The sequence below is a fragment of the Syngnathoides biaculeatus genome, chromosome 10 (assembly GCF_019802595.1).
Source record: "Syngnathoides biaculeatus isolate LvHL_M chromosome 10, ASM1980259v1, whole genome shotgun sequence".
Taxonomy (NCBI): Eukaryota; Metazoa; Chordata; class Actinopteri; order Syngnathiformes; family Syngnathidae; genus Syngnathoides; species Syngnathoides biaculeatus.
This window is the reverse complement of record NC_084649.1, coordinates 19,807,469-19,834,713: the sequence shown is the minus strand read 5'-3', so window position 1 is coordinate 19,834,713 and position 27,245 is coordinate 19,807,469. Positions and strand designations below refer to the sequence as shown.

The 27,245-nt window shown below is 43.8% G+C and overlaps 3 protein-coding genes and 2 long non-coding RNA genes across 6 annotated transcripts; 2 read left to right on the top strand and 3 right to left on the bottom strand.

Moving 5' to 3' along the window:
- Nucleotides 1-1,432: 1,432 nt before the first annotated feature.
- Nucleotides 1,433-11,052, bottom strand: atad3 (ATPase family AAA domain containing 3). The gene is made up of 16 exons (XM_061833660.1): nt 10,707-11,052; nt 10,293-10,369; nt 8,791-8,892; nt 8,083-8,142; nt 7,897-7,966; nt 7,648-7,813; nt 6,868-6,937; nt 6,551-6,706; nt 6,415-6,471; nt 6,226-6,351; nt 6,028-6,152; nt 4,908-4,959; nt 3,932-4,002; nt 3,696-3,863; nt 2,398-2,506; nt 1,433-2,056 (listed from the first exon to the last, which is right to left on the bottom strand). Exons 1-16 carry the CDS (start codon nt 10,906-10,908, stop codon nt 1,652-1,654), a joined length of 2,016 nt encoding a protein of 671 aa, XP_061689644.1. The 5' UTR covers nt 10,909-11,052; the 3' UTR covers nt 1,433-1,651.
- Nucleotides 11,053-11,905: 853 nt separating this feature from the next.
- Nucleotides 11,906-15,110, bottom strand: mrpl20 (mitochondrial ribosomal protein L20). The gene is made up of 4 exons (XM_061832657.1): nt 14,492-15,110; nt 14,189-14,299; nt 12,621-12,698; nt 11,906-12,460 (listed from the first exon to the last, which is right to left on the bottom strand). Exons 1-4 carry the CDS (start codon nt 14,576-14,578, stop codon nt 12,287-12,289), a joined length of 450 nt encoding a protein of 149 aa, XP_061688641.1. The 5' UTR covers nt 14,579-15,110; the 3' UTR covers nt 11,906-12,286.
- Nucleotides 15,111-15,452: 342 nt separating this feature from the next.
- On the top strand, nt 15,453-21,076 carry sdhb (succinate dehydrogenase complex, subunit B, iron sulfur (Ip)). Its single transcript, XM_061832655.1, is given in 9 exon segments — nt 15,453-15,823; nt 16,338-16,471; nt 16,629-16,714; nt 16,837-16,973; nt 18,120-18,236; nt 18,351-18,420; nt 18,423-18,451; nt 20,739-20,861; nt 20,941-21,076. Coding segments are annotated over 9 exon segments (975 nt in total). The 5' UTR covers nt 15,453-15,628; the 3' UTR covers nt 21,025-21,076.
- Nucleotides 16,337-26,009, bottom strand: LOC133507530 (uncharacterized). 2 transcript variants are annotated; one of them, XR_009796837.1, is made up of 3 exons: nt 25,806-26,009; nt 20,745-20,990; nt 16,337-16,506 (listed from the first exon to the last, which is right to left on the bottom strand). It is a non-coding gene; the product is annotated as an uncharacterized LOC133507530 (long non-coding RNA). The 2 variants fall into 2 exon arrangements; XR_009796836.1 differs by lacking the exon at nt 16,337-16,506 and adding an exon at nt 16,980-17,930.
- Nucleotides 24,403-26,144, top strand: LOC133507529 (uncharacterized). Its single transcript, XR_009796835.1, has 3 exons — nt 24,403-25,394; nt 25,853-25,920; nt 26,005-26,144. It is a non-coding gene; the product is annotated as an uncharacterized LOC133507529 (long non-coding RNA).
- Nucleotides 26,145-27,245: the final 1,101 nt, after the last annotated feature.

The window sequence follows — 27,245 nt, the reverse complement described above, 5'->3', positions numbered from 1 at the left end:
CTGTATATAAGGAGACGAGTCCAATCAGAGCTAAGCTTATCCATCCATTTTCTTTGCTGCTTATCCTCACAAGGGTCGCTGGGAGTGCTGGAGCCTATCCCAGCTGTCAACGGGCAGGAGGCAGGGTACACCCTGAACTGGTCGCCAGCCAATCGCAGGGCACATTGCGACAGACAACAGTTGCATTCGCAATCACACCTATGGGCAATTTAGAGTGTCTAATTAATGTTGATGTGGGAGGAAACCGAAGTGTCCGGAGAAAACCCACACAGGCACGGGGGGGGGGGGGGACATGCAAACTCCACACGGGCGTGGGCCGGGATCGAACTCGGGTCCTCAGAACTGTGAGGCCAACGCTTTACCAGCTGATCAGCCGTGCCCCCCCCAACCTTATTTACATGTCAAATATGAATGAGAAATCTATTTTTACCTTCTAGACGATTACTTATCATCCTCAGCTTTTTCAAATCACATGAAATTCCAAACCTGATCAAAGATTATTAAAAAATTTGCACCATGAGTGGTTCAAAAACTAATCAGGGCACGACAAATGTGCTCATCAGCCATATTTAATATAAAAAGGTGTTATTTTTTTGTTGTGGTTGCTTAAAAATTGTGGTCTAAAATATGTGAATTAAATTCATTTTAATTGTAATTATTTAACCCATTAATTGAAATGGAAATGTTTTTTTTTTTTTTGTTCTTGAAGTCAACCAAATCAATTGCAACAGAGTACTTTGGCAATTTTGGGTCATAAGAAACTTAAGGCAGGCGACACGGTGACGCAGCTGGAAAAGCACTGGCCTCACAGTTCTGAGGACCCGGGTTCAAGCCCAGCCCCGCCTGTGTGGAGCATGCATGTTCTCCCCATGCCTACGTGACTTTTCTCCGGGTGACACAACAGTTTCCTCCTACATCCCAAAAACTTGCGACATTAATTGGACACCCTAAATTGACCGTAGGTGTGATTGTGAGTGCGACTGTTTGTCTCATGTGCCCTGCGATTAGCTGGCAACCAGTTCAGGGTGTGCCCCGCTTGCCTCCTGCCCGTTGACAGCTGGGATAGGCTACAGCACTGCCTGCGCCCCTCGTGAGGATCAGCGGCAAGGAAAATGGATGGATGGATGAATAAAATTAAGGCAAATCTTGCAGTACATTTCATCGTCTATGCTCATATTAACGTTTAGCAGTTTAAATTTCCAGTGAAATCACGCAATGTCCATTTTGGCTTAGCTTAGTGTTTTATCTTTTTTTTTTCCCAAAAGTGCTACACTATTAATCATAACATCTATGAATTCAATGGCCATGAAATGGTTAATTCTAGCACATCAAGTCACGTGCGTGGTAACGTTGTTGCAGCCATGTTCCCTTCACCCCCGTCATTCATTCAGATTTGTAGCGACGGTAACGTAGATGAAAATCAGATCCAATGTTATTGGTTATGAAGACACAGATCAGTTTAATCAGACTTGACTCCATAGTGCACATTAATATCATGTTGAACTTGTTACAGACAGACAGACAGACATACAGTAGACGTAATCCTTTCCAGGTTAGTTTCCTCCAACGGTAAAAAATGAAGCAGTCCAACAGACTCTTTTCGAAGGACATGATTCAGAATCGTTCGAATTCATTGAAATCATTTTTTGACTCACACTGGAGTTCCATCTTTGGGAGGAAAACCAGTCGTGTCCGCTTTCTCCAGACTTGCTTCACTGTCAGGGGCGGCCTGCTTTAAACTTGCTCTGACTGCTTCTTCGCAGTCTAGTCGAGACTCGGCTGTCCTCTCTTGTTGTTGCTTCATCTCGTGGACGAGTAGCGGGGCGACCACCGTCTGAGCTCGAGGTGTCTCGGCAACCGGCAGAGTGAAGCCCATTTTGCCGACAGCGGCGCTGTCGGCGCCCCCTGCCGGGGGAGGGGTGAGGGTCTCGGTCTGAGCCTCCTCTTCGGCGCGGAGCCAGTCCATCTTCTGACGGTGCTGCTTGACGGCGTCGTCCACGCGGGCGTCGATCATGGCCTCCGTCAGGACACCATCCTCGGAGGAATACGCCGCTGCCTGCGAGGACACGGAACCAAAAACACGTCTACCGTCATTTCCGGCCTACAAGCCGCTACTTTTTTTCCCCACACGCTGTCAACCCTGCGGTTTGTGCGGTGATGGGGCTAATTTGTACATTTTTTTCTAACGGCCGCAAGGGGGCACTCTAGCGGAAAAGGTAAGCGTGAGACCGTTGGAATGTATGTGCCGAGGAAGTGACTTTTACCAGCATGTTTTTTTTTTTTTTTTGGTTTTACAAAAACTATTTCCCCAAATGCTTTCATACTTCAAAGTTGAACATAAGCACCCCCCCGGCGATATCCCATAGTTCACTTTGATGAGCGCTTCAAGGGTCTTACCTGCCAGGCCACTCCCAACTTGGAGATCTCTCTACCGGACATGCCCTCGGCCCGCTTGGCTATCTCTGAGCATTTTTTGCCGTAATCGAACTGCGCCAGCTTCATCCTCCTGCGGGAAGGCAAACATTTGCACGTTTCGTAGTGAACAAATGACATCAACTTTGAGCCTGGATACGGTTTTATAAGTGCGTTCGTTTTATTATGGAAATGAAGGCTATTGGGAATTAGTCATGTTTGTGTTCACGTTGTTTATGTGTGGATATATCCACGCCTACTGATCTTAAAAAAAAAAAAAAAAAATATTGAATGGCTCATTGCCCACCAAAACTGAAGTCGCCACCCGCCATCTTGGTACTCCCAAAACAACCATGCCGACCTGTGCGTAAATCGGCAGTTTCGTGGCTGTGAGAAAACATTCCACAGGTAAGTTTGAAAGATTTACTTTGACACTGCTAAAGTTTGTTTGTAAAGCGTTTTTTTGTTTTTTTCTGATGAGTTTAATTCACTTTGGACAAAATTTTGTTTACGGTTCTTGTTGTTCACTCTATGCTTCACCTTTACAGGGCGACGGTTTTTCGCGAAAAAGCCATGTCAATATTTTCCCAAACTTCAGTGATAAGCAAGAAAACACATTTTCTGTGAAATTTTTGGATGAATTTCATAATACAGGACTCTGCAAATTGAATTTGATTTTCAAATGCGAGGAAACAAGTTGACATTTTCTGTCTGAAATAGGACGTCGCAGAGACAACAAATGAACAATGCGTTTAGCATGTATTTTCCCAACTGATTGACTTAAAATCGAATGTTTGTATGGCAAAAAAAATGCTTTTTTTTTTTTATTACTATGTTATGATGGTAGTGCTTCACAGCGTATTTTGGGAAAAGTTAACATATCACGCAAATCGGGCCCTAGCTAATATGCAAGGTTTCTTGCTAGTCACGGTGTTCTATGTCTTTCCTTTGCACTTCGCCTTTTTTGTCTTAGCAAGTTGAATTAAAAATCCTTCATGTTACCAGAACTGAAAAAAATGTCAAGCTCACACGACCAGTTTGAATCCTACATGCCAAAGTTTGAGGAAAAAAACCCCACCATAATCCAACCTGTAAACCATGTCCTACGCACGTTTTGGGAGGACCAAGATGGGGGCCGACTGGCTTCAACCAATCAACATACCGCTCGATGTGTAAACGCTATCCCGTTTTTTTTTTTTTCTTTTGGATCAGTTCTGTGCAGTCGAAGCCATCATTTTTATTGTGGCAAAAAGAAAAAAGAAAAAAAAAAACGTTTTACTCACTGCCTCCCTCCGGTGGCGGGCTCCAGAACATATCTGTCGAAGTACAGCCGCACCAGCCTCTCTCTCTCCTCCAGGCCAGGCAGAGCAAAATTGACAATTTCATCGATCCGGTCATTAATGGCCCAGTCAAACTGCTCCGGTTGGTTACTGGCCAACACCAACATGAACCTTGACGGACGGGGAAGACAGATTGAGGTCGCGAAGGCCAAGCTTTTCAAACGTAGAACGGACTCTACCTGTTGCTCTGCTCCCCGGTGCGATACAAGAATGCATTCAAAGTGGCTCGGAGATCTTCGCTGATCTTCTCCTGCAAACGTCACCAAGAAAGATTACAAATTAGCTCAGGGGACACGTGCGCAACTCACTTCATTCTTAAACTCCAACTACTGAGCATCAATAGCTGTTTCTACCCTAAATTTAAAAAAAAAAAAAAAAAATACAAAATATATATTTTTCATTAAAGTATATCATGCAATAATTTGTAATTGTTTTTTTTTTTTAAATAATTTTAATGTAATCGCTCCCATCGGGCATAAACCTCCCATATCCAAATTTGGTTAATCTAACATATATAAATCAAAATGAACTGATCAATTACTAATTTCTATGTCAAACAATATATTAATCGGTGGAACTGTTTATTTTACACATTTTAATGTTTATTTTATTGTACAATTGGTTGCAATAAATTAATTATAAAATGCTACAAGTGATCAGGAATTATTTTATCATTGTTTGCAATCAAACGTTTTTTTAAATCATTTTTTTCCTCATCCTTTTTAGAGTATTTCCACTTTTGAATCATATTACTTGCACTGCACACGGTTTCAATTTTTTGGAATATATATTGTAATTTTTTTTATCCCATTTTAAATGTTTTATTTCTTTGTTTTCAAGTGCTTTTAATCATGTAAAGCACATCGAGTTACCTCGTGTATGAAATGCGCTATACAAATAAATTTGCTTTGCATTAATCTAAACCATTTTAGATACATATTTTATTTGTATTGATTTTATTTTGATACCTTATCTAGAAATGTGGCACTTGAGCGCAAACATTTCTCCACCCATGATTGAACTGCCTTGAAAGTTAAAACTAATCAACACGCTTGGAAGTTAGAAAGATTTTTCTGTTCTTTTTAAAAAAGATGCAACACAAAATGATATTTCCTCACATTTTCCATTTCCATTTTCTGTATCATTCAAACTTACAGTGGATCTCTTACGGAGGAATGCGTCGGCTTCATCGACGAATAACAGCAAACTGCGAGAACATAAACAAAAGTGAAAACTTTGCAGCTTTACATTCAGGCCATAAAAGTAGCATAATTTCCGGCACATAAACTGCAAATTTTTTCAGGCGCTTTCAACCCTGTGGACTAATTTGTGCATTTTTTCTCACGGTCGAGCGGAAAAGGTAAGAGTAAGACCGGTGGAATATATGTGCCAAGGAAGGGATTTTTACTGGTATGTTTTTTTTTTTTTTTTTTTTTTTTAACTGGCCCTGTTAGCGCTGCGGAAGTGTTAGCACTATGCTAGCGTGTTGCTCCTGTGTCTCAGTGATTTTTATCTGTATGTTTGTTTTTTTTTAACCAGCCTTGTTAGCGGCGCGCTAGCATGTTGCTGCCGGGTCTCAGTGATTTTTAGCAGTATTTTTTTTAACCGGTCCTGTTAGCGCCACGCTAGCATTAGCACTATGTTAGTCTGTTGCTGCTGTATCTCTGATTTTTACTCGTATGTTTTTTTTTTTTTTAAACCGCCCCTGTTAGCGCCGTGCTAGAGTGTCGCTGCTGTGTTACTGCCGTGTCTCTGTGATTTTTACCCCTGTTTTTTTTTTTAACTGGCCCTGTTAGCGCCACGCTAGCCTTAGCGCTGTGCTAGCGTGTTGCTGCTGTGTCTCTAATTTTTACAGGTATGTTTTTTTTTTTTTTTAACCGCCCCTGTTAGCGCCGTGCTAGCATGTTGTTGCTGTGTTACTGCCGCGTCTCAGTGATTTAGGTATTTTTATTTATTTTTTTTTTTAAACCGGCCTTGTTAGTGCTGTGCTATCGTGTGGCTACTGTGGTGCTGCCACGGCTGCTATTTTTTTTTTTTACCTTATGGTTTTTTTTTTTTTATAAATAACCCTGTCCGTGCTACTTCATTGTTGCTATGTTAACCTAAGCTAAGGTATTAAAACTTTGAAAACTCTTTCTGTGTACCGTCTTTCTTTGTCAATATCTCGTGTTTCACTGTGGGCACTTGCGGCTTTTACACAGCTGCGGCGTATGTACTGTATGTACCAAGTGGTATTTCCTTTACAAAAGTACTGGGTGAGGCCTATAATTCTTACCCTCGTCTGCTCGTGTTGGCCCAGTCGAACACTTTGTGCATGGCCGTCACACCGTCGCGGCCCATGGGCGCGACGTCACCCCCGGTCATGATTGCGTAGTCCATCCCGGAATGCACGGCCAGCTTCTGCTCAAAAAAGACGACCGCGTTCCAGCCGAAGCTCCTTTTTTAAAAGAACGGCTCACCGTCCACGCGGTACCTTGGCAAACAGCGTCTTGCCGGTGCCCGGGGGTCCGTACATCAGGATGTTCCTGTAGAGGCCGTTGTTCTGCCTGGTGTTCCTCGTTGCTATGGCGACATCACGCACTCGCTCTTCCAGCAGAGGCTGGAGCACGAAAGTAACTGTCACGATACTGTCTGGACTGGTTTGTGCGTTCTCGCTACTTACATTGAGCACAACTCCTTCAAGCGCGTCCTGAGGTTTGCTCGTCAGCCTTTTGGCCGTCTAAAAAGCGGTCCGAGAGGAATAAGAGGGGGGAATACATCGAATGGGGGATTTATTTGGGAACCAAAAGTCCCCCGACCTTGACCGGATGCTTGATGGCTTCCCCCACGGTGAAGCGGGACGTCTCTCGCACCAAAGACGGCTTCCCCAGCCTCGCCTCGATGTAGCGACCCGCCACCCCGGTGGCGTTGCGAGCTGAGTACACCCCCACGGCTAAAAGTGTCAGTCCCGCCACCTGTTTGTCGCAAGGAGGAAGGAACACTTGTTACTCGGACAAGCATTAAGCCGGAGGGCGGATCTACACCTCGGCATTCATTTTCTACGGCGCTCCACCACATTTAGGACGGAATCTTGGCGACTTTGGACATGCGCAGCGCGGAGAAGCGCGTGACTCACCGTGGCCGTGACTTTGTCCCAGTCCGACACAAACGCTCTGAATCCCTCTCCAAATACTGCGCCTGCTGTCCTAAAAGTTAACAAGCATGTTCATCAGTTCACTCACATTGGAAAAATGTACGGGTGTGGTCAGTCATGCCCGCAGATATAAAGTTGCGAGTGTGTGTCTTCTGTTTGTAATTATGAGTGTGCCCCTTTAAGAGCGGAGGGGGGCGGTGTCAGGTAAACTAGGCTGAGCGGGGTCTCGTTGTTAGCGACCGTGTGTTTAGTGGATTGGTTTTCATGTGCGCCGAACGTGTGCGACAAGTGCGCAATTGCGCAGCTTAGAGGGAACATTGAGCAAAACTAACAAAAAATAAGCAAAGTCTTTCAATATCTATGTATTTCTACTCGTAACTAATTTTACGTGCGTGATTTTTCGTGCTCGACTGCGCTGATTTGCGAGCGCGATGGCGGGCGGCCCAATGTTCCCTCTAAGCTGCGCAACTGCGCAATTGCGCAGACGCACCCGTCAAATCACAGTGACTGATGTTCATGACATCAGCGTGGCCTGTATCACGTTGATCTGATTGAGGAACTGAAGGCACAGCTGCACAATTTAATAAGTCCACAAGCGTAACGGAAGCACTGTATCAACAGGTGCTCTCAGAAAGACCGCCAAACAGATTTTATTAACATTCTCTAAAATGGGAGGGGGCAATCCTCACAAAAATGTTGCAAAAAGTGTACCGAATGTTGCGGTATGTGTCCAAACGTGGCCGTCAAATGAGGACGTCTTACTTGATGGACTCCAGGACGGTCTGTCTGTGCTCGGCGGCCTTCAGGCGGATTTGCTCGCGTATGATGTCGGCGTTCTCCCGCTCCACGCGGGCCCTCGCTTTGGACTCGGCCTCGATGCGCAGCATCTCGTTCTTGTGCCTCAGCTCCATCTCGTGCTCGATGGTCGCTGTCGGAGGAAAGAAATAATAATCATCGAAACGCATCGACTTCCAGCTCATCTTGGGGGTATCGAAGCGCCGATGCGCACACCTTTCCTCATGGCTTCCTGTTTCTGAACCGACTCTTCCTGCTTGCGAAGGTTGTCCTCATTCATCATTTGCTGAGCGGGGGGTTGGGGGTGGGGGGGGGAGAATTATTATTATTTTTTTTTTTTACTGAAACCAAAACGCTTTACTTTAGAGGAAAAAGGAGGAAAAGCAAAATAGCACAGCTCACCTGCTGCCTTAGCTGGTCCTCGTAGCGCTGCCGGGCCAGCTTGTCCTGGTACTGAGCCCTCTGAAGCAGACACAATGAATTGTGTCATGTCATGTCATTATCCAAGCCGCTTATCCTCACAAGGGTCGCGGGAAAGCCGGAGCCTATCCCAGCTAGCTTCAGGCAAAAGTTTCTTTAAACTTCATCCAATCCACTCCTGTGCACTTTTAACTGTTTATGTCCAGTTTTATAAAAATAGATTACTATTTATGTCAAATACATTTGAATTATTTAAAAAAATATCTACTTTTTTTGCATTTTTATTTAGATTATGTGCGATGTATTTTTTTATTAAATAGAATTATTTTTTTTACATTTCAACGCATGGTTAATATTCATACTGCATGTGATGTAAAGGTGGTTGACAATAATAAATGTGTCATTATCCAAGCCCCTTATCCTCACTAGGGTTGCGGGAAAGCTGGAGCCTATCCCAGCTAGCTTCGGGCGAAAGGCGGACTACACCCTGAACTGGTCGCCAGTCAGTCACAGGGCAGATATCGACACCATCACTGGGCGGGAATCGATCCCACGCTGCCCGCATCAAAGTCAGGCGTGTGTACCACTACACCATCAGTAACGCCAAAGAATTATTTGGAAAAAAAAAGAAAAGAAAAAAAAAAAAAAGAAAAATAAAAATGTTGGGACAAATGTGGGCACAAAACTCACTGCTTGGTGCTGCTTGCTTTCCTCGTTTAGAGTTTTTCTCCTCTCCTCACCCTGGATTCGTATCTGGTCGCCTTTCAGCTGCTCCACGGCCGCTTCGTACTCCTGTCAAGGCGGAAAACAGAATCAGACCAGAACTTTTCAGCCTCATTACGTGTGTTGCCAGGACATTATTGTCCAACCAGAGGCATAAAAAAAAAAAACATTTCCAAGGTCATATTACATAGTTACATGATTATAAACATACTCTAAATGGTAATATGACGATGCTATTTTTCTCGCTGACAGACAGACAATAAGGCCTTTAAAGTGCCACTGTCATGAAATGGATCATTTTTAGTATGTTATTAATGAAAAAAAAAAAAAAAAAAAAAAACGGCAGCCGACATGGACCCATCCGTTTTTTCACCACAAAACATGATTTTGACGTATATGGCTTTTTGTAACTCCCGCCATGAAAATCCTCTCGAGGGATTTGTTTTTCGACAAGAAGCAGGAAGTGATGTACATGGCAGGACCGCCCTCAAGTGGACTTGTTTGTTTCCATTAGTTTTACCTGCGGGAAGCTAGCACGTTGTTCCTTCGTGCTAGCTAAAATGCCGTCTTGTTGCATTGCTGGATATTGCTCGAACACTCAGGAGGATGGATTCGCTCTTCATACTTTTCAAAAAGACCCGTTTCGTCGTGAAAAATGGATTGCACGGGTCCAAAGGACGAGAGCTTTGTGGATTCCAAATGACAGGTAGGTGTGTATACAGCTACTAAAAAAAAATAATGGTTGTGGGGAAGGGGGTGTAATCTGTAAGTAGGGGTGCTAAATCTGTCGATGTGCGCATTGGAAGGGTTCCGTGCAGCAGCCGCAGGCCTTGTGAATCGCTCCTGGCATTGTCGACACGGCTTTGGTCAGGGTGGCTTGTCGCGGCACCGGCCGCAATGGCTCATCTCCGCCGCGGAAGTGGCTCTTACAGGGAGGTGGTTTGGCTGCGGAGACGTCTTTGTCGCCTTTTTATCACTGCAGCGCGGGGAGGTGGTTTGTCCGTGATCCACATATCATGTAAATATGGCCAAAATGATTGCCCTGGTCACTTCACTCACTTGTGAGATCTTCTCTTCTTCGAAAAAGACCTTCCGTGTCAGAAGCGGTGTGTTCGTCTCGCACAGTAGGGGCCACAGCTTGTTTTCAATGGCGAATGTCCGGGGTGATGTCACGCGCAGGAGATGGCGCCAATATGGCGGCCGCTTGGATGTCAAATGACACTTCCGCAAGCTTGCGCATGGGTGACCCGCTCTCCGCTCATATTTATTTTTTCATATAGACATTGAAGTGAATAATGTTATATGTATTTTTCATTACAATATCTATTTTAGAATGTTTATAGGGATGACACTTGGGTTTTAAAATCTGACATTGTAAGCATCGAACAGCAACTAGCTACACCGACGAGCTAAAGAAATGAACTACAGCAAGGGAGAGGTGACGCTGTAGTTGATTTCATATGGAGTACCTTGATTTTGCTCTGGTGCTCCATCTGGGTGCTCTGCTCCTGCATGCGAGCCAACTCCAGAGCTTCTTTGGCATTCCCTAAATGGATGGGCAGGACATTATAAGCATGTCAGTCGAAACACACACACTGCTTGCTTTGGAGATCGAGGATGACCTTTGAACCATGCCTGTGAGTTTGAATGACGGTTCTGAATATAGGGGGGAGGGGGGGGGGGGGGCAAAAAAAAAAGTGTTGTTTGGGTAAATTAGCATGTATTATTGCATAGTAGTGTTTTGAATGATGAAGACTGAACCGGGGTGCTGGGCCTCGATATCAAAGAGACTACAAGTAAAATACGAATCTAAATAAAGCAAAAAGGAAACTTGGGAGTGAGTGCTTTGGGCGTGAAGAGCCCCCTTCTCGCGGAAAACTTACGGGACTTGTCGAGCTCCTTGGCCGCCTGTGCAGCCCGCTCCAGCCCGGTGGGATCGAAGTTGCTCCATTTGTCCTTGGGTTTATCTCCGCCGCCGCTGGAGCCTCCGGCCGGCGGCGGCGGCGGCGGTGGCGGGTTAGGCTGGCCCGGCAGACCCGGGGGAGGCTCCGGTTGCCCTTTGTTCAAGCCGAACAGCCACGACATTTTCGGGAGCGATTAAGGTCGAATTGGGCCCGTTGAGCGCGGAGGGACCGGGATGGGGGCTGCCGAAAGGCTGTCACTCGACTTTTTCCACGCGCGTGCCACTCGCCAGCACTCTGCGCATGCGCAGCGGTGAGCGCCGGTGCTGCCGAGTAACACCAACAACGATTGGCTCGAATTAGTATTATTTATTTCCATTGGTCGATGTCACCACAAAGGTCACGTAGACCACACCCGGACAAGTACGGATGCCGTACTCGGACAAACTCAGGCCTGGCCGTTATGGCGTTATGTCACATCAGTGTGGTCGTTTCTGAAAGTCAAATGTTGACTTTGTCGAATGTCCTTCCTTCTGTGTGATGCTTCGTAAACAGTAAAAAAAAAGTATTAATTTTAAAATTTGCATGCCAATTTAACGATACACATACATATAACAGTACACTACTCAAAATAGTTGGGGATATTTAGTTTTCAGCTCGTATTTCAGGATGAAAAAGCAATATAACCTTTACAAGTGGATTCATTTGACCTTTACATTTTTAAATACCTTACATATGTCCAACCGTTTCAGTTCATTTTTGCATAAACTACTGTTCTGTAAAAAAGCACTTCATAGTGCAATTCTTGTTTGACCAATAATTTGTCAATTATATCTATGATATCCACTTTTAAACCTTTCTGTAAGTCTTCCGGTCTCTGTTACAATTTATTTAATACGTTGGAAGCTTTGCAATGGAAAGGTACTGTCGAACAATTATTAGGAGACACCTTGGTCTCATTTTAATGACAAAATGTGTTATTAAACTGGGAAACCTATCGGTCAATTTATTAATCAAACACCTGCTGTAAAATTTTGCCATTCAGCTCATTAAGACAATAGCAAGTTGTGCAAAAAGTACTGTAATGAAACATTCCGCAGCTGGACATGTTTATTCTATAGTTTTGTAATTTAAATTCACCCATTACACACACACATTTAAGATGAAAAAAATACCATATATCAAGTATATCAAATTTTTAATTACTAAACATTCAGGAGAATCACACAATGAGAAATAAATATTTACACAAAGGAAAAAAAAAAAATGATGACCGGGCATTGCAAATTAATCCTATGTAGAGGAATTGAATGTAATTGTAATATAATCTGTTGACATATTATTTTAACATGAAATCATTCCAAACTGTAATTGTGGCGGTGTGGCGGCTTCATAAGAGTTAGAAAATCACCGTGTCTTGTCGTTTTACAATAATACGCTTATATTATTGATATGTACAAAACAAAGCTTTCTAACCCCTTTACACAGTAAAGAACAAATGCGAAAAGAAAACAAAATATTATATGAAGGTCTGCGCGACGCTGAGGCCAGTAGCGCGTCCACTACTGTTGCACAACAACGCGGGAGAAGACGCCGGGAGGTTCTTTGCCGTCACCCAGCGCCGCGCTGAAGCCTTCTCGCTGCCGGGCCCGGGCCAGCTTGGCGAGGGCGAGGAAGGACCTGGGCTCCGTGATGGCCAGGTCGCTGATAACCCGTCGGTTGAGCTGAACGCTGCTCTGCAGGTGACGACAAGACGTAACTCATTTAGAGGACGCTCTACCGCGTCTCGTATATTCTGGTTTTTCATTTAGTCCTGATTTTCGTTATCATTTTAACACCATTACAAACTATTTTAACAGTGGCATCAAAAAAAAAAAAAAAAAAAATCAGTATTACCTTTACTAGGTTGCCCATGAGGACAGGATACTTCATGCCGTGCTCTCGGGACGCCGCAGCAATGCGTGTGATCCACAGCTGGAATGAGGGACAAAACAAAAACGAGGGATGATTTTATGACATGAAAACATTTTTAGTCTCCAGGACATGATCCGGCAACCTGTGATATGCACAGCTTAGTGACCACTTTAGCACATATATACACTCATGAGAGAACTACACAAACATTACTACGTTTCTATTTTGTTCCTCTGATGTAACAAAAAGAAAATAAAAATTACTGTATCTTCATGTTGTTAAAAAAAAAAAGGTTTTATTTTTAAGAAGTATATTTATTATTGTAAACCCCTTTTACATCACATGCAGTTAGAATATTAACTCTGTATTGAAATGTAAAAAAATACATCGCTCAATAATCTAAATGAAAATTGTACTTGGATGTTTTTTTTTTCCCATCGATCCATTTTCTTTTGCCGCTTATCCTCACAAGGGTCACAGGGAGTGCTGGAGCCCATCCCAGTTGTCAACGGGCAGGAGGCGAGGTATGCCCTGAACTGGTCGCCAGCCAATCGCAGGGCACAAAGAGACAAACAGTCACACTCACAATCACACCTCGGGACAATTTAGTGTCCAATTAATGTTGCATGTTTTTGAGATCTGGGAGGAAACTGGAGTGCCCGGAGAAAACCCACGCAGGCCCGGGGAGAACATGCAAACTCCACACAGGCGGGGCCGGGATCGAACCTGGGCCCTCAGAACTGCGAGGCCAACGCTTTACCAGCTGCTCCACCGTTGTGCCACGTTTCTTTTTTTTTTAAATAATCCAAATGTATATAAACAAAAAAATACTGGACGTCAACAGTTAAAAGCGCACAGTAGTGGACTTTTTTTTTTTGTTATTTTTAAAGAATCTTTAACAGGGCAGCTGGTAAAGTGTTGACCTCGCAGTTCTGAGGATCGGGGTTGGTTCAAGGTGTACCCCGCCTCCTGCCCGTTGACAGCTGGGATAGGCTCCAGCACTCCCACGACCCTCATGAGGATAAGCGGGAAAGAGAATGGATGGATGCGGATTGGGCACGTGAACGTAGCCTTACGGATGTTGTCTGGTTTGCTGCCTTCTTCTACCAAACAAGCCCCTAGTCATGCATTTGATTTGACATGTAGATATTATTCATTATAATGCAACTTTCTAATGAAGGCCTTACACCTAATAAGACATCTACCAGTGCCCTATAAGCAAATAAATAATATGAATGAATAATAATGGTGTGACTAGAATCTCCCATATTTCTGATTCAAATGAGAAAGTAATCACCCTGCAGTTTAATAAACATTCCCATCATTCCCGGCCACGCCTTCGTGCACTGCTGGAAGGATTATTTCGGGAGTCCAGTCCTGGAATTTATTTGCCCCACTTTGCAACGTCAATTGAACAAATGTGAGCATTGTTATCTTAAGTCAATGTAGATTTTTTTTTTTTTTTTTTTTTTTACAGCGCTCTTGTATTGATGTCAGTATTACGGCTGTCCTCAAAGATGGGTAAAATACCGAAATATGTATTTCCTCACCGTTCTCATGTTGCGTTTCTTCAGCTTGCGTCCTTTAGTGGCGTAGACAAAAGCCCTCCTGACAGCCCGCACGGCCAGACTGTAACAGCGGTTCTTTCTGCCTCTGAAATGCTTCACACAACACACGCCAAATATCTTCTATGATGACATTATATTCGCATTTAGACATCTCTGATTCACGTTGGTGCGTCATCTCTCAGCGCATCAACAAACAAGATGATGATTATGACCGGGGACGTGTAATACAAACGGGAAAACGGTGCAGTTGAACGCGAACACGTTGCTCGACTCTTGCGCGCCTACCCGTGCATGCTTGAGAAGTTCTTGAACCTTCCAGTATCTGTCCGGTCCGCGGCTTCGAATCCAGTTGGACAACGTCAGGAACACCATTTTGGGCTCGCCACAGAATTGTTACCGGAAAAGAAAAAGAAACGAGGCCACGGGGTTGTTGACTGTGACCTTAGGTAAAATCCAGACACGAGCCGCAAGTCGATCTCTGACTGACGTGGGATTTCAACCGCACGCGAGTGGAGCAACTAACGTGGGTTCGCTTGTTTGTTCGTACCGTGATAGGCGGTGACGGTCTCCTAGACGCTAATGGATGAACTCGAGAAGAAAAATAAATAGAAACAAAACAACAACAACAGATTAATATTTGTTTCCTACTATGATCATCAGTAGTTTATTGCTTTTTTTTTAATATATTCTATTATGGAGATTACTTGTTTTATGTTTGTATATGTGATACAATTACATTTGGATTTAAATTGCAGTGGAAAATAAAATTTGGTTCATAGAAATGTGCAGAAGCTCAAAAACTCAAATCTTATTTTATTGAGCACCGTGTCGGACAAAATATTGTGTTTTGGGGAAACATTTTTCCCTCGAACATTGGCCGGGTCATTTATAGGTTAAAAAAATACATTGTTTTTTTCCAAATATGTAAAATAGTATTTTAAAATTTTATAAAATAGAATTCGCAGGTCATTTTTAGTTTAGGTTAAAAAATGGCTCTTTCAAATATGTGAAATAGTATTTTAAAATTTTATAAAATAATTACAATTATCAGGTCTTTAGTAGTTTAGGTGTAAAAATGAATTGATTTTTTTCAAATATGTAAAATAGTATTTTAACATTTTATAAAATAGTCTTTTTAAAGGTACGGTATTTTATTGAATTATAATTCATCTATTTTTAAATTAAAAAAAATAAATAATGGTGAATCCATATGGAAAAATATTAGATTAACAATACATTAATAAAAGTAATTCTTTAATGCGGTAAATGAGTTGAGAAATATGTTTAAAGTAAATTTCGCGGAGAGAAATAACCAGAATGTAAAATAGTTACGATTATTTATTTTATGTAGATGATAGTTGCTAATGCCAAACGGAATGTTAATCATGGAAATAATATTGTCTTGATACATTAAATTAAGTAATGGAGAATCCGGGCGACGCGGGGGAACCGAGCAAGCGCTCCCAAACTTCTGGTGACGCTCCCGCGGTGGATTGTGGGACATGGAGGAAGGCAGGAAGTGGAGGTCAGGCTAGAAACAGCAACATGTCCGCAGCTAGCCTCACGTCCTTGAGCCGCTATGGGCTTTTGGCTTTCCGCACCTCAACTGGTTTTGTGGTATGTTCATAATTATCACAGATTCTCGTAATTCTCCCCGCTTCCAAATTAGAGACGGTTGTCTTGTATTTAGTATAACTCTGTTTGTCAACCGAGGGATGCGTCTATTACCTGGAATGCAGATTACAGGCACAATTAGTTTTATATATATATATAGTAGTTAATGACATTATTGAACACTACAATTTTACATATTAATTAAACAAGACCCCATAAATCATGACAATATTAGCTCCCCCACTTTAGTAATTATAACATAGCAAATCACGTGAAAGACTATTAATGCAGTGATTCCCAACCACTGTGCTGTGATAAATGATCCAATAATCTATGCTTGAATTTTGCGGTGTTTTGTGACTTTTTTTTTTTTACCGGTAGTGGTCTAACAATTTTTAAAATGTAAACTATGTGCCTTGCTTCAGTGAGGGTTGGGAAACACTTGTCTATTGTTTCGCCCACTTTTTAAATTTTTATTGTGTTTATGTATATAAAATATTGCCTTCCGTCGTGCCAGGCAGTGCGCTGTGCCCAGACGGCAGCCGCTCCGGCAGCACAGCCTCGGATTAAGAAGTTCCAGGTGTACAGATGGGACCCAGACACTCCAGGAGACAAACCACGCATGCAGACCTTCGACATCGACCTAAACACGTACGTAGGTGACCCAGATCCAAAGCCCGTGACAGCTGCACGGCATTAAGATGAAAACACCGGAACATCCAAATTAGATCTTAAATCGGCCAACATGTCTGCAAAACTTGAAACATGCACGTTAGACATTTTGTCTCCTTCTTGATCCCTACTGCAGATGTGGCCCAATGGTACTTGACGCCCTAATTAAGATCAAAAATGAAATGGACGCCACATTGACATTCCGCCGCTCCTGCAGAGAAGGTTTGTATTCTGAATCAGAACATCAGCAGAGTACTGCTTATTTCAGTTTGTTCTTGCAAAATAAATCCCCGTGAGGTGGGTCACTCGCTGATTTTTTTTTTTTTTTTTTTTTTTAAATGCAGGCATCTGCGGATCGTGCGCAATGAACATCAATGGCGGGAACACGCTGGCCTGCCTCAACAAGATCGACACGAACGTCAGCAAGCCAACAAAGATTTATCCCCTTCCACATATGTACGTGGTCAAAGACCTGGTGCCTGTAAGTATACGCACTCCCGAGCCTATTAAAAACAGGTGTGCCTCGAGATACCGGTGACCCGAATTAAGAGTTTTTTTGTTGCCCTGATTTGCCGGCAAAAATTTGAGCTACGAGTGACTGTTGGCGGCGGAGAACTTAATTCTACTCACTTCACAACACGCAGCAGTTTGACACACGGGGAAATATATTTCCAAATTGAGGCTTCAAGTTGCTTAACTCCCAGTTAAGTCGATCATCAAACTGAACACAATGTGCCGGTTAAATAACCACATAATTTTGCTACCTTAATGCACACGCATACAAGGAAATGCCTGATGAATAGCATTTGTGAAACTATTTAAGCGACAATATTTGGTGGTGCCGAACTTGTAGACAGCAACCTATAACAATAATTGCATGATTTATCTTTTTAAGTAAAGTTAAAGTCAGTTGTGAAACACTTCTTTGTCTCTCTGGCTCTATGCTACTGCCCCTAATGGCCAAGATGCGCACACTTGAAGGAGCAGCACAATTACCTTTGAATTGATGCAAAAAAAAATGCCAAGAAGTAAGTACAATATTACTTTAATATAAAAAAAAAACATTACAAAGTTTTAAATTTTTCTGGGGGGAGAGTGAAACATCCATCCATTTTTTTTTGCTGCTTATCCTCACGAGGGTGGCGGGGTTTGCTGGAGCCTCTCCCAGCTGTCAACAGGGAGGAGGCGGGGTACACCCTGAACTGGTCGCCAGCCAGTCGCAGGGCACGGAGAGACAAACAACACGAAACAATCACACCGAGGGGCAATTTAGTTTTTGGGATGTGGGAGGAAACCGGAGTGCCCGGAGAAAGCCCAGGCAGGCAAGGGGAGAACATGCAAACTCCACACAGGCGGGGCCGGGATCGAATCCAGGTCCTTAGAACTGTGAGGCCAACGCTTTTCCAGCTACAGCACCGTGCCGCACAGCGTGGAACATCTAGAAATTAAATTTTGTTGTCAAAGAACCTCTGTACTTCGAACTATTCCCCCAACATAGGTAATGGCTTTCAAAGCTATTTTCCCCAAATAAGGGACGTCTTTCAATATCTATGTATTTCTTCTGGGAAGAAATTTTTTACGCGCGTGATTTTGATGACGTTTAAAGTCAGCTTGCTTTGCTCCACAGGACATGAGCAACTTCTACGCTCAGTACAAGTCCATCGAGCCGTACTTGAAGAAGAAGGACGAGTCCCAGGAGGGGAAGGAGCAATACACCCAGTCTGTGGAGGACAGACAGAAACTGGCATGTTCCTCCTCTCGTTTCTGCTTTCACATTCGCTATCCGTGTCACAAGTCACGCGATGCCGAGGACTTTTCTCGTTTACTTTTTTTTTTTTTTTTTTTTGGCCCCGCACAGGATGGACTGTACGAGTGCATCCTCTGCGCCTGCTGCAGCACCAGCTGCCCCAGCTACTGGTGGAATGGAGACAATATCTCGGACCCGCCGTGCTCATGCAGGTGTGTGCCACGGTACCGCCACCTAAGTCAATCTGTTCTGTGATCATTGGCGACTTGGGAATACCACTGACATCGATCATATTCAGTAAAAAAAAAAAAAAAGGTCCCAGAGTCCAAATTGCCACAAAACCTGGTGATGGATGGATAGATAGATAGACAGATAAACGGACAGAGATTGATAGATAACACTGTTACCACATTTTAGAGTGAGTCCAAGTATAAATATTTACATTTTAGTATTCCCTGATTTCAAGTACCACTACTGTACTTTACGGCATTACATCTTGCAATTGGTGAAAACGTTTTATTTGAATCCAATATTGTTTAAAAGCAAAGTTTTCTCGCGCATGGTCCGTTTCAGTCAAATGTGACACTTTTTCGAATAAGAATTTGTCATCGCTGCCAATGTGATCACCGCCAAGTGGTTGCTTTTTAAACCCAGCCTGTGACACGTTCCATTTGAGTGACTGAAACACCAGGGGGCGCTGTGTAAAAAGAGTACAGTACATGTGATGGGCCACAACTGAATGTGGGGAACTGCCTCTGTCCTCTAATTTCACTACAAAGAAAGCAAAATTAACTATAATTGTCTATTCAATCTACAATTGAAGTCAGATGTTCACGTGCACTGTGCAAAAACACACATTTCATTGTTTGTCTGACTCTCTGTCTAGAATCATCAAAATTATGTAATTTTATAATTGCCACATCGATGAAAGAGAATTACTTTGCGAATTTTGTACTTTTTTTGTCGAGGTCAAAAGTTTACATACACAAAAAGTACGACGCCTTTAAAGAACAAAATGCGGGGTGTGCCAAAACATGTTTGAAAACTATTTGGCGTACTGTAATATGCAGTGAGTCAACTGCAGTATTACAACTGAACAACAGAAGGCTCCTTTTGGACATGTTTGTACACTTGCTGCATTTCATATTTCACCTGTCAGAGTGCGCAAAGCTGGCACGCGGCAGCTGCATGAGTGCACGGCGTGCCTCTAGTGACACTAAATAGGCGTGGATGTCTGCTCTTGTATTAGAGTACAGTGGCGCCTCAGAAGGCTGGTTGAAAACCGAAGCACGTTTTCCCATTACAATCAATGGAAAATGAAATAATGCGTTCTTTTTAAATCTGTATACAGCCTTTTTCCGTTTTTTTTTTTTTTTTTTTTTTGGGGGGGGGGGGTGTTTGAAAGCACAATAACAAATCGTCGTGGGTCAGCTGGTCGAGGCGTTTGAATACCGATTTTCGTTCGAAAACCAAAGCCAATAAAATCTCGAAATTTTCGTTCGAAAACCGAGGTGTTTTTTTTTTTTTTTAAACCAACCCTGTTAGCGCTGTGCTAGCATTAGCACTGTGCTACCATGTTGCTGCTGTGTTAGTGCTGAATCTCTGTGATTTTTACTGTTTTTTTTGTGTTTTTTTTTTTTTTTTTTTACCGGCCCTGTTAGAGGGAGGTGTGCTAGCGTTACCTCTGTGCTTGCGTGTTGCTGCTGTTACTGCCGCGTCTTAGTGATTTTTACTTGTATGTTGTTTTTTTTTAACCAGCAATGTTAGCGCTGTGCTAGTGTGTTGCTGCTGTGTTACTGTCACATCTCAGTGATTTTTACCATTTTGTTGTTTTTAACTGGCCCTGTTAGCGCTGTGCTAGCGTTAGCGCAGTGCTAGCATGTTGCTGGTGTGTTACTGTCGCGTCTCAGTGATTTTCACCGGTACGTTTTTCTTTTAGCCAGCCCACCTAGTGCTGTGCTAGCGTTAGAGCTGTGCTAGCGTGTTGCTGCTGCGTTATTGCCGCATCTCAGTGATTTTTTTTTTTTTTTTTTTACTAGGATGTTTTGTTTTGTTTTTCACCGGCCCTGTTGGCGCTGCGCTAGCGTGTTGCCACTGTGTTACTCCCGTGTCACAGGCACTGTTTGGAAAGAAAAGCATGTGGCTTTTAATCAGATGCAGCTTGTGCATGTACAAAATGCTTTTCCCTTTAAAAATGTACTGGGAAAGGCTTATAATCAGGTGCGCTCTTTAGTCCGGAATTGACCGTAGTTGATTCATTTTTATTTATGAAACTCGTTCAGGTACAACAGTGGAAATGTTGATCTTGTTTCAATTTGCTCCAAAAAATAAAAAAAATATGTTTGGCTAGGCGGATTCATTTTGCCCTTTCTGACTCATACCAGAAGAGCATTTCATATTTTTTTTTTTGTCACTGTATGTCACCGGCACACAGATGCACAACAATACGTTATTGGCAGTCAAAAAAAACAAAAACTCAGGTTCTGTGTCGTTTGCAAGGCCTACCGTTGGATGATCGACTCGCGGGACGACTTCACGGAGGAGCGCCTGTCCAAGCTCCAGGATCCGTTTTCTCTTTACCGCTGTCACACCATCATGAACTGCACCAAGACGTGCCCCAAGGTAACGCGCGCCGCCGCCGACCCTCCGCGAACGGGCAGCTCGAGACTTCAACCCTGCCGCGTGTGTGGCGTCCTCACAGGGCCTGAACCCGGGGAAAGCCATAGCGGAGATCAAGAAGATGATGGCCACCTATAAGGAGAAGAAAGCAGCGGCTGCTGTCTGAAGACGTGGGAAGTCCTCTCTGTACCATATAACATTAAATTATAAACAATTGATTCTCAAAGATGTTCTTGTTTGATGCTTTTCTACACTCATCTCGAACAGAAACCAAATTTTCAATGAAATATGCAGGTATACTTTATATGTACTGTGGATGAATTGCACATGCACGTAATTGTTTTCTAACCAACACTCTATTATTTAATGGACTTTTCAGTAGAATATGCAAATACTAAAATATTCAATAGCTGCAGGCCTACATTCAACTGCCATTTTCTATGGTTATATTTGTATTTTTTAACAAGACCATTACGTCTGGTCCTTGTGGGATCAACCTGCAACAAAAAAAAAAACAGGAAGGCTGTTTTGAAAGTTTTTGATTTTTACATTTGAAATCGCCATTGGCGATGCCGCTATTCCCCATTTTCGAATTTGAAATAGAAGAATATCATTTAATCTGATTTCTGGGTCTCAGCAATCCCAAAAACTTTCAGTTTTTATTATCTCGGTGAATTCAACGTGAATGAGGAAGCGGCTATAAATAAAACTCGAACCACCCGGCACACAAATGATAACCCCGTCATTAATTTAATTTGAGGCTTCATCTTAATTTCCCTTCGCTGTCACCTCACCGCCTGTTGCAGCGCCAGGCCAGCTGAGTGCTGTGTGACCTGGATTCGCAAAGGGATACGAAATAAATATTTAGATGACCTCAAAATTCGACCTAATTATGAGTTTTTGGATAAAATGCCACCCAATCCCGAATCATTGAAAAAAAAAATCCCACTTCCACAGAGATTGATCGTAATCCTCATCCAAAAGAAGAATCCACTGGCACCCCCGACCCCTTTATTGTTATTATTTTTTTGAATTTCCACACACAAGGAGTTTTTCTCCGCCAATCGGTACTGACCTGGTATGACTTTCAGAACAAAGAACATTTCTGTTTACAGGAACTATTCCTTGTAATAGTCGTGCAAGATGTAAAGATTTCATTTCGAACCGGCGAGCGATAAGTGTCTCAACGTTCTACATTGTGTTCAGCTTGTTCAGAGTGCCTTTACCCGTTCGCAGTTCTCGTTATAGACCAGTGCAATGACAATTGTGCAAAGCGAGCAGATTAAAGTGACAAATTGTGGGATAGTCAACAAAATATATGTATTAATACTGATTGGAACAGCAGGATGGGAGTGAGTCCTAACAACGGCACAAGGCAGAAAAATAGTAGTTTTGGTAATCAAGAATTTGATGACTTAGTTGCTCGAGGGGGGGGGGGGGGACTGTTCGAATACCTACTAGTTTTGGCTTGCATTGATCTGTAGCGCTTTCCTGACAGAAGGATCTGGAAGAGCTGGTGGCTAGGATGTGGAGGATCCGAAAGGATCCTGCTTGCTCTGGATCGAGTTTGCGTTGCGTGTAAGTCTTCGATAGTGGTTAGAGTGGTGCCAACAATCAGTTCAGCGGTTTTGATTGTCCGTTGCAGTCAGAGTTTGTCCTTTTTTTCATGGCAGCCCCAAACCGGACCGTGATGGAGGTACATAGTACTGACAGGATGACCACTGTGTACAACCGTCTCAGCAGCTCTTGTGATAGGCCGTGCTTCCTCTGAATCATCATCAAGAAGATGATCCTTTGCTGGGCTTTTTAGAGGATGGAGTTGATGTCCGTCTCCCACTTCAGGTCCTCTGAAAGTAATTCCCAAGAACTTGAAGGTCTCGACGGTTGACACCAGACAGTTGGACAGCGTCAGAGGCAGCCGTGGTGAAGGATGCCTCCTGAAGTCCACAATAATCTCTACAGTCTTCAGAGTGTTCAAGGGCAGGTTGTGTTGAACCCACCAAAGCCCCAGTCTCGCCACTTCCTGTCAATACGCAGGCTCGTCGCCGTCATTAATGAGGACGATGACCGTGGTGTCATCTGCGAATTTCGGAAGTTAGACAGTCGGATGCCACGAGGTGCAGTCGTTTGTGTAGAGCGATAAAAGAAGAGGGGAGAGGACGCAATCTTGCGGTGCCCCGGTGCTGATAGTCCGCGTGGATGAGGTGGTGTCCCCCAGCCTCACCTGCTGTGTCCTGCCCGTCAGGAAGTTGTAGATCCAGTAGGATATGGCATCTCAGATGCTGAACTGGAGAAGTTTGTTTTCATAGTTCCCACTCCCACCCGCCCCAGATGACTCTCGGTCCTGCTCCTCCCCACATGTCTATGATTAATGGTGAAATTCATTCAGATCCCACATGAATCTCAAAAAAAATGTCAAGTTTTCTACTAGTGAGACATGACTCAGAGAATTCTGACTTGACATATAAAGTAGGCAACAAAGACTCAATGTGGCTGAGGAACGAGGAACTGGCGATAAATAAAACGAACCTTGAACCACCCAAAACACAAAGGACAATAACCCAGGTCATTAACTTAATTTGAGACTTCACCTTTAGCTCACTCTACCGTTACCTCACCGCGTTTGGCAGCGCCAAGTAGGGGGGCTGGTACAGCGTGAGCTGGATGGCACGCAAAGGGATCAGCTTGGTGTTCTGATAACAACTAACGGGAGCTATCTCTAAGGACGTGGTCATCTCTTCCAGGGAAAGAGCCTCAGCTGGTGTCCCACAGAACCCAGTGGGAATCCCGAAAAACGTCACTTCCTACTCCCGAGTCAATACTTGACTTGAAAAGGAATTTCAGCGAGCCAAGAGGAGAGGATTCAACGTGAACTCATCACCTGTGGGAGAGGGGAAACAAGGGGGACGGGTGAGCGGTGTATGGGCTGAGATTGTTAGCTTGGTGGTACCGTCCCTGGTTGCAGAAAGTAGCTCTCAGGACATGGAACTTCATTCTCTTCTAGGGGGAGCTCAATGATCATGTGGGCAATGACTGTGAAATCTGATCTGAACTCAATTGGCGTTTTGTTATTGTACTCCGATGATCATCAAGACAGACGAATTTAAGATGGAGGTGGGACTGCATCAGGGATCAGCTCTGAGCCCCTTCCTGTTTGCAGTGGTAATGGATAGTCTGACAGATGAGGTTAGACTGGAATCCCCTTGGACTATGATGTTCGCGGATGATATTGTCATGTGCAGCGAAAGCAGGGAGCATGCAGAGGAACAATTAGAAAGATGGAGGCACGCACTGGAAAGGAGAGGAATGAAGATTAGCTAAAGTAAAACAGAATATATGTGCGTGAATGAGAGGGGCGGAGGAGGAAGAGTGAAGCTCCAGGGAGAAGAGATGGCGAGGGTGGATGACTTCAAATACTTGGGGTCAACAATCCAGAGCAACGGAGAGTGTGGTAAGGAAGTGAAGAAACGGGTCCAAGCGGGGTGGAACAGTTAGCGGAAGGTGTCTGGTGTTCTATGCGACAGAAGAGTCTCCGCTAGGATGAAGGGCAAAGTCTGTAAAACAGTGGTGAGGCCGGCCATGACGTACGGATTAGAGACGGTGGCACTGAAGAAACAACAGGAAGCAGAACTGGAGGTGGCAGAAATGAAGACATTGAGGTTCTCGCTTGGACTGAGCAGGTCGGATAGGATTAGAAATGAGCTCATTAGAGGGACGGCCAAAGTTGGATCTTTTGGAGACAAGGTTAGGGAGAGCAGACTTGGATGGTTTAGACATGTTCAGAGACGAGAGAGTGAGAATATTGGTATAAGGGCCCTGAGGATGGAGCTGCCAGGCAAAAGGGCGAGAGGAAGACCAAAGAGAAGGTTTATGGATGTGGTGAGGGAGGACATGTTAGAGAGGAAGATGCACGAGATAGACTGAGATGAAGAAGACTTGTATGATGGTCAAGGACGAACACCGTTCAAACATATGGACTAGGTTCCGCATCTCTGTTGAGTCGGCCAACCGGACGGAGCTGCGGTCGCAAGGTGGTCTGTGGTTGTCACGATTGCAACGGCAGAACCTGTCGGTGGACACCAGCGGTGAGGGATGCTGTCAAGCTGCAGAAGGGGGACGAGGCTCAGTACCGGCCGGCCAAGCAGAATCCAGTAAGGGTTGCTTTGAGAGTGTTGGGTACGGGGCCCTTGCACAACAGATGTCAGCGTTTGTTCCGCGTTGCCAAGAATAACTCCAACGGTTAGATTCGACAAAGGCCGAGCTTTGCCACTCCGTACTTGGACAGAATTAGTAGGTGGGGCGATAATCACTTAATTGGAATACCCTCTTGTCTTCAACAAACAACTGCATTGAAAAGACCAGGAAGTAACAGTGGGGGTTTTTCAGGCCGCGCCCCCGAGAAGGTTGGGCGCACGCTTTATTAACGATCAACCACACGGCTAAGAGTCAACAAACGGCGCAGGCATCGGCCCGAACCAGCAAAGAGTCCTTTCGAACTCCACTCAGAGCAGTGACAGCGTTAATTCATTTAGTGCGGTGAGTACTTTTTCCACATCTTGAAGTATTTTTATCGAGAGAAGACCCAATTCAGACATTTTGACGAGTGCACTTGATAGAATGATTGCGACAGCGACATACTTTGGACTCGGGCGAAGGCGGTCCGACGCTTCCTCCGCTTTACCGTGTTCGTGGGACGGAATTGCGAAGTCTGGACGCTGACGACTCGAAGCGACAGCGTACAAAAACGGCTTTTCGATCGGGCGCCGGTCAGCTTACGCGCGTCTCTCGGCGAGCGCGGGAAACGACAGTGCAAAATAAAAAAAATGAAAAGATGATACTAAAAAGTTCACGTGCAAAAATCCTCCGTGGGATTCATTTTTGCAGCGCTTGCGACGGCAATTTTTATTACATCAGAGGAAATATTTGGAGAAATGAACAGAATTTTACCTTGAAGTGTTTTTCTTTTTGTTGTTGTTTTGTCGTCATTTCTTTAGGGAAAGCCCAAGACGGGAGGGCATCATCATGATGATCAAAGCTTTCATTTTCATACTTGTACTTCTTGGTAAGTGACCTCAACTAAATATCGCAATCCGGCCCTCCTTGTCATCACACAAGATGTTTAACTCAAGTCCTCAATTGAAAACAGCAATCACGGCTGAGGAAAGGCAAGAGCACCACGGAAGTGCCAGGCGACTCCTCCAGAACACGGATTCCGACGTCCAAACTAGCGCCCCAACCCGTCCACTTGGAACAGTTCCAGGCCTAACCCTCCCACCCCAAACATGCCGCACCCCACCCTTCACAGATAGACCCTCCTTGATTAAGTGTTTGAAACAAATTGCAGAAGATTTAAAATGCATTGCATATAAGCTAAGCTACATATGTGAGAAATTATTCTAAATGGAAAAGAAACAAAGTGTACTCAAACATACCGGATGGGATTCAAAATGAAAATGCTCAACCCAGTAAATGCGCAGTTTGAGCATTTCCTGTAATTGGGGCTTTCTCGCATCATCGCATCTCGTCTTTCTTTTTTTTTTCTTGCTTTCTTTCTTGTCTGTGCTGATGCACACAAGTGAGAAACAATCAAATGGGTTGCGGTTTGTTCAAATTGTTTTTTTTTTTCCACCTTTGATCATCTCGCTACGCTGGTGACGAATTGTGACAGAAAGAATAATTAAAGGTTTCTCCGCCAGATGGCAGCAAATTGTAGAAAACGAGTCCCCAACTTCCGAGTTACAAGTTGTTGTTTTTTTTTAAAGTGTGTCTTTGTGTCTTGTCTTGTCTGAGCGTGAACGGTTGCTCCAATGGGAGCTTCAACCCTCGATGCACTTTTAAAGATTTTCTTAAACGGAACACACAATTGCGAAATGAGTTCGTCAAAAGTCACGCCCAGACAAGCACAATTTGCCAAACCAACTTCAGCTCCTGAAGGCACTTACGAGGACACGCCTCTTAAAGGTACACATAACATTATTCCAGGTCTTGTAACCTTGAGCAACCTTTGTCCAAAAATGATTTGTTGTAAACAATGACGGTATCTTTGATCATATCGCCACGATGGTGACGAATTGTGACAGGTAGACTTATTAAAGGCTTCTCCGCTAGATGGCAGCAAACCGCAATGAGTCCCCAACTTCATTTTTCGAGTTACAAGTTTGTTTTTTTTTTAAGTGTGTCTTTGTGTCTTTTCTTATGAGCATGAATGACTGGTGTCAAACTCAAGGCCCGGGGGGGTCAATCACACACATTTCGTGTGTCAACTTCCATGGTTCTTGTGAAAATCCGGACCAAAATGTCAAATTGTCATATTCCATAAATGATAACGTTGTGATATTACAAGCATTTTTGAATTACCAAACGTGAAAAATAGTTGATTCATTACCC

Bases quoted from the DNA above. Each gene is read 5' to 3' on its own strand.
- atad3 (XM_061833660.1), bottom strand. From the start codon at position 10,908: ATGTCGTGGCTGTTCGGCTTGAACAAAGGGCAACCGGAGCCTCCCCCG. The intron at 7,967-8,082 runs GTGAGCTGTGCT...CCCCCCGCTCAG, and splicing joins AGGACCAGCTAAGGCAGCAG to CAAATGATGAATGAGGACAA. The intron at 6,352-6,414 runs GTAAGTAGCGAG...TTCGTGCTCCAG, and splicing joins TTGAAGGAGTTGTGCTCAAT to CCTCTGCTGGAAGAGCGAGT.
- mrpl20 (XM_061832657.1), bottom strand. From the start codon at position 14,578: ATGGTGTTCCTGACGTTGTCCAACTGGATTCGAAGCCGCGGACCGGAC. The intron at 14,300-14,491 runs GTAGGCGCGCAA...TGTTGTGTGAAG, and splicing joins AACTTCTCAAGCATGCACGG to CATTTCAGAGGCAGAAAGAA. The intron at 12,699-14,188 runs GTGAGGAAATAC...CCCTCATTCCAG, and splicing joins AGAAACGCAACATGAGAACG to CTGTGGATCACACGCATTGC.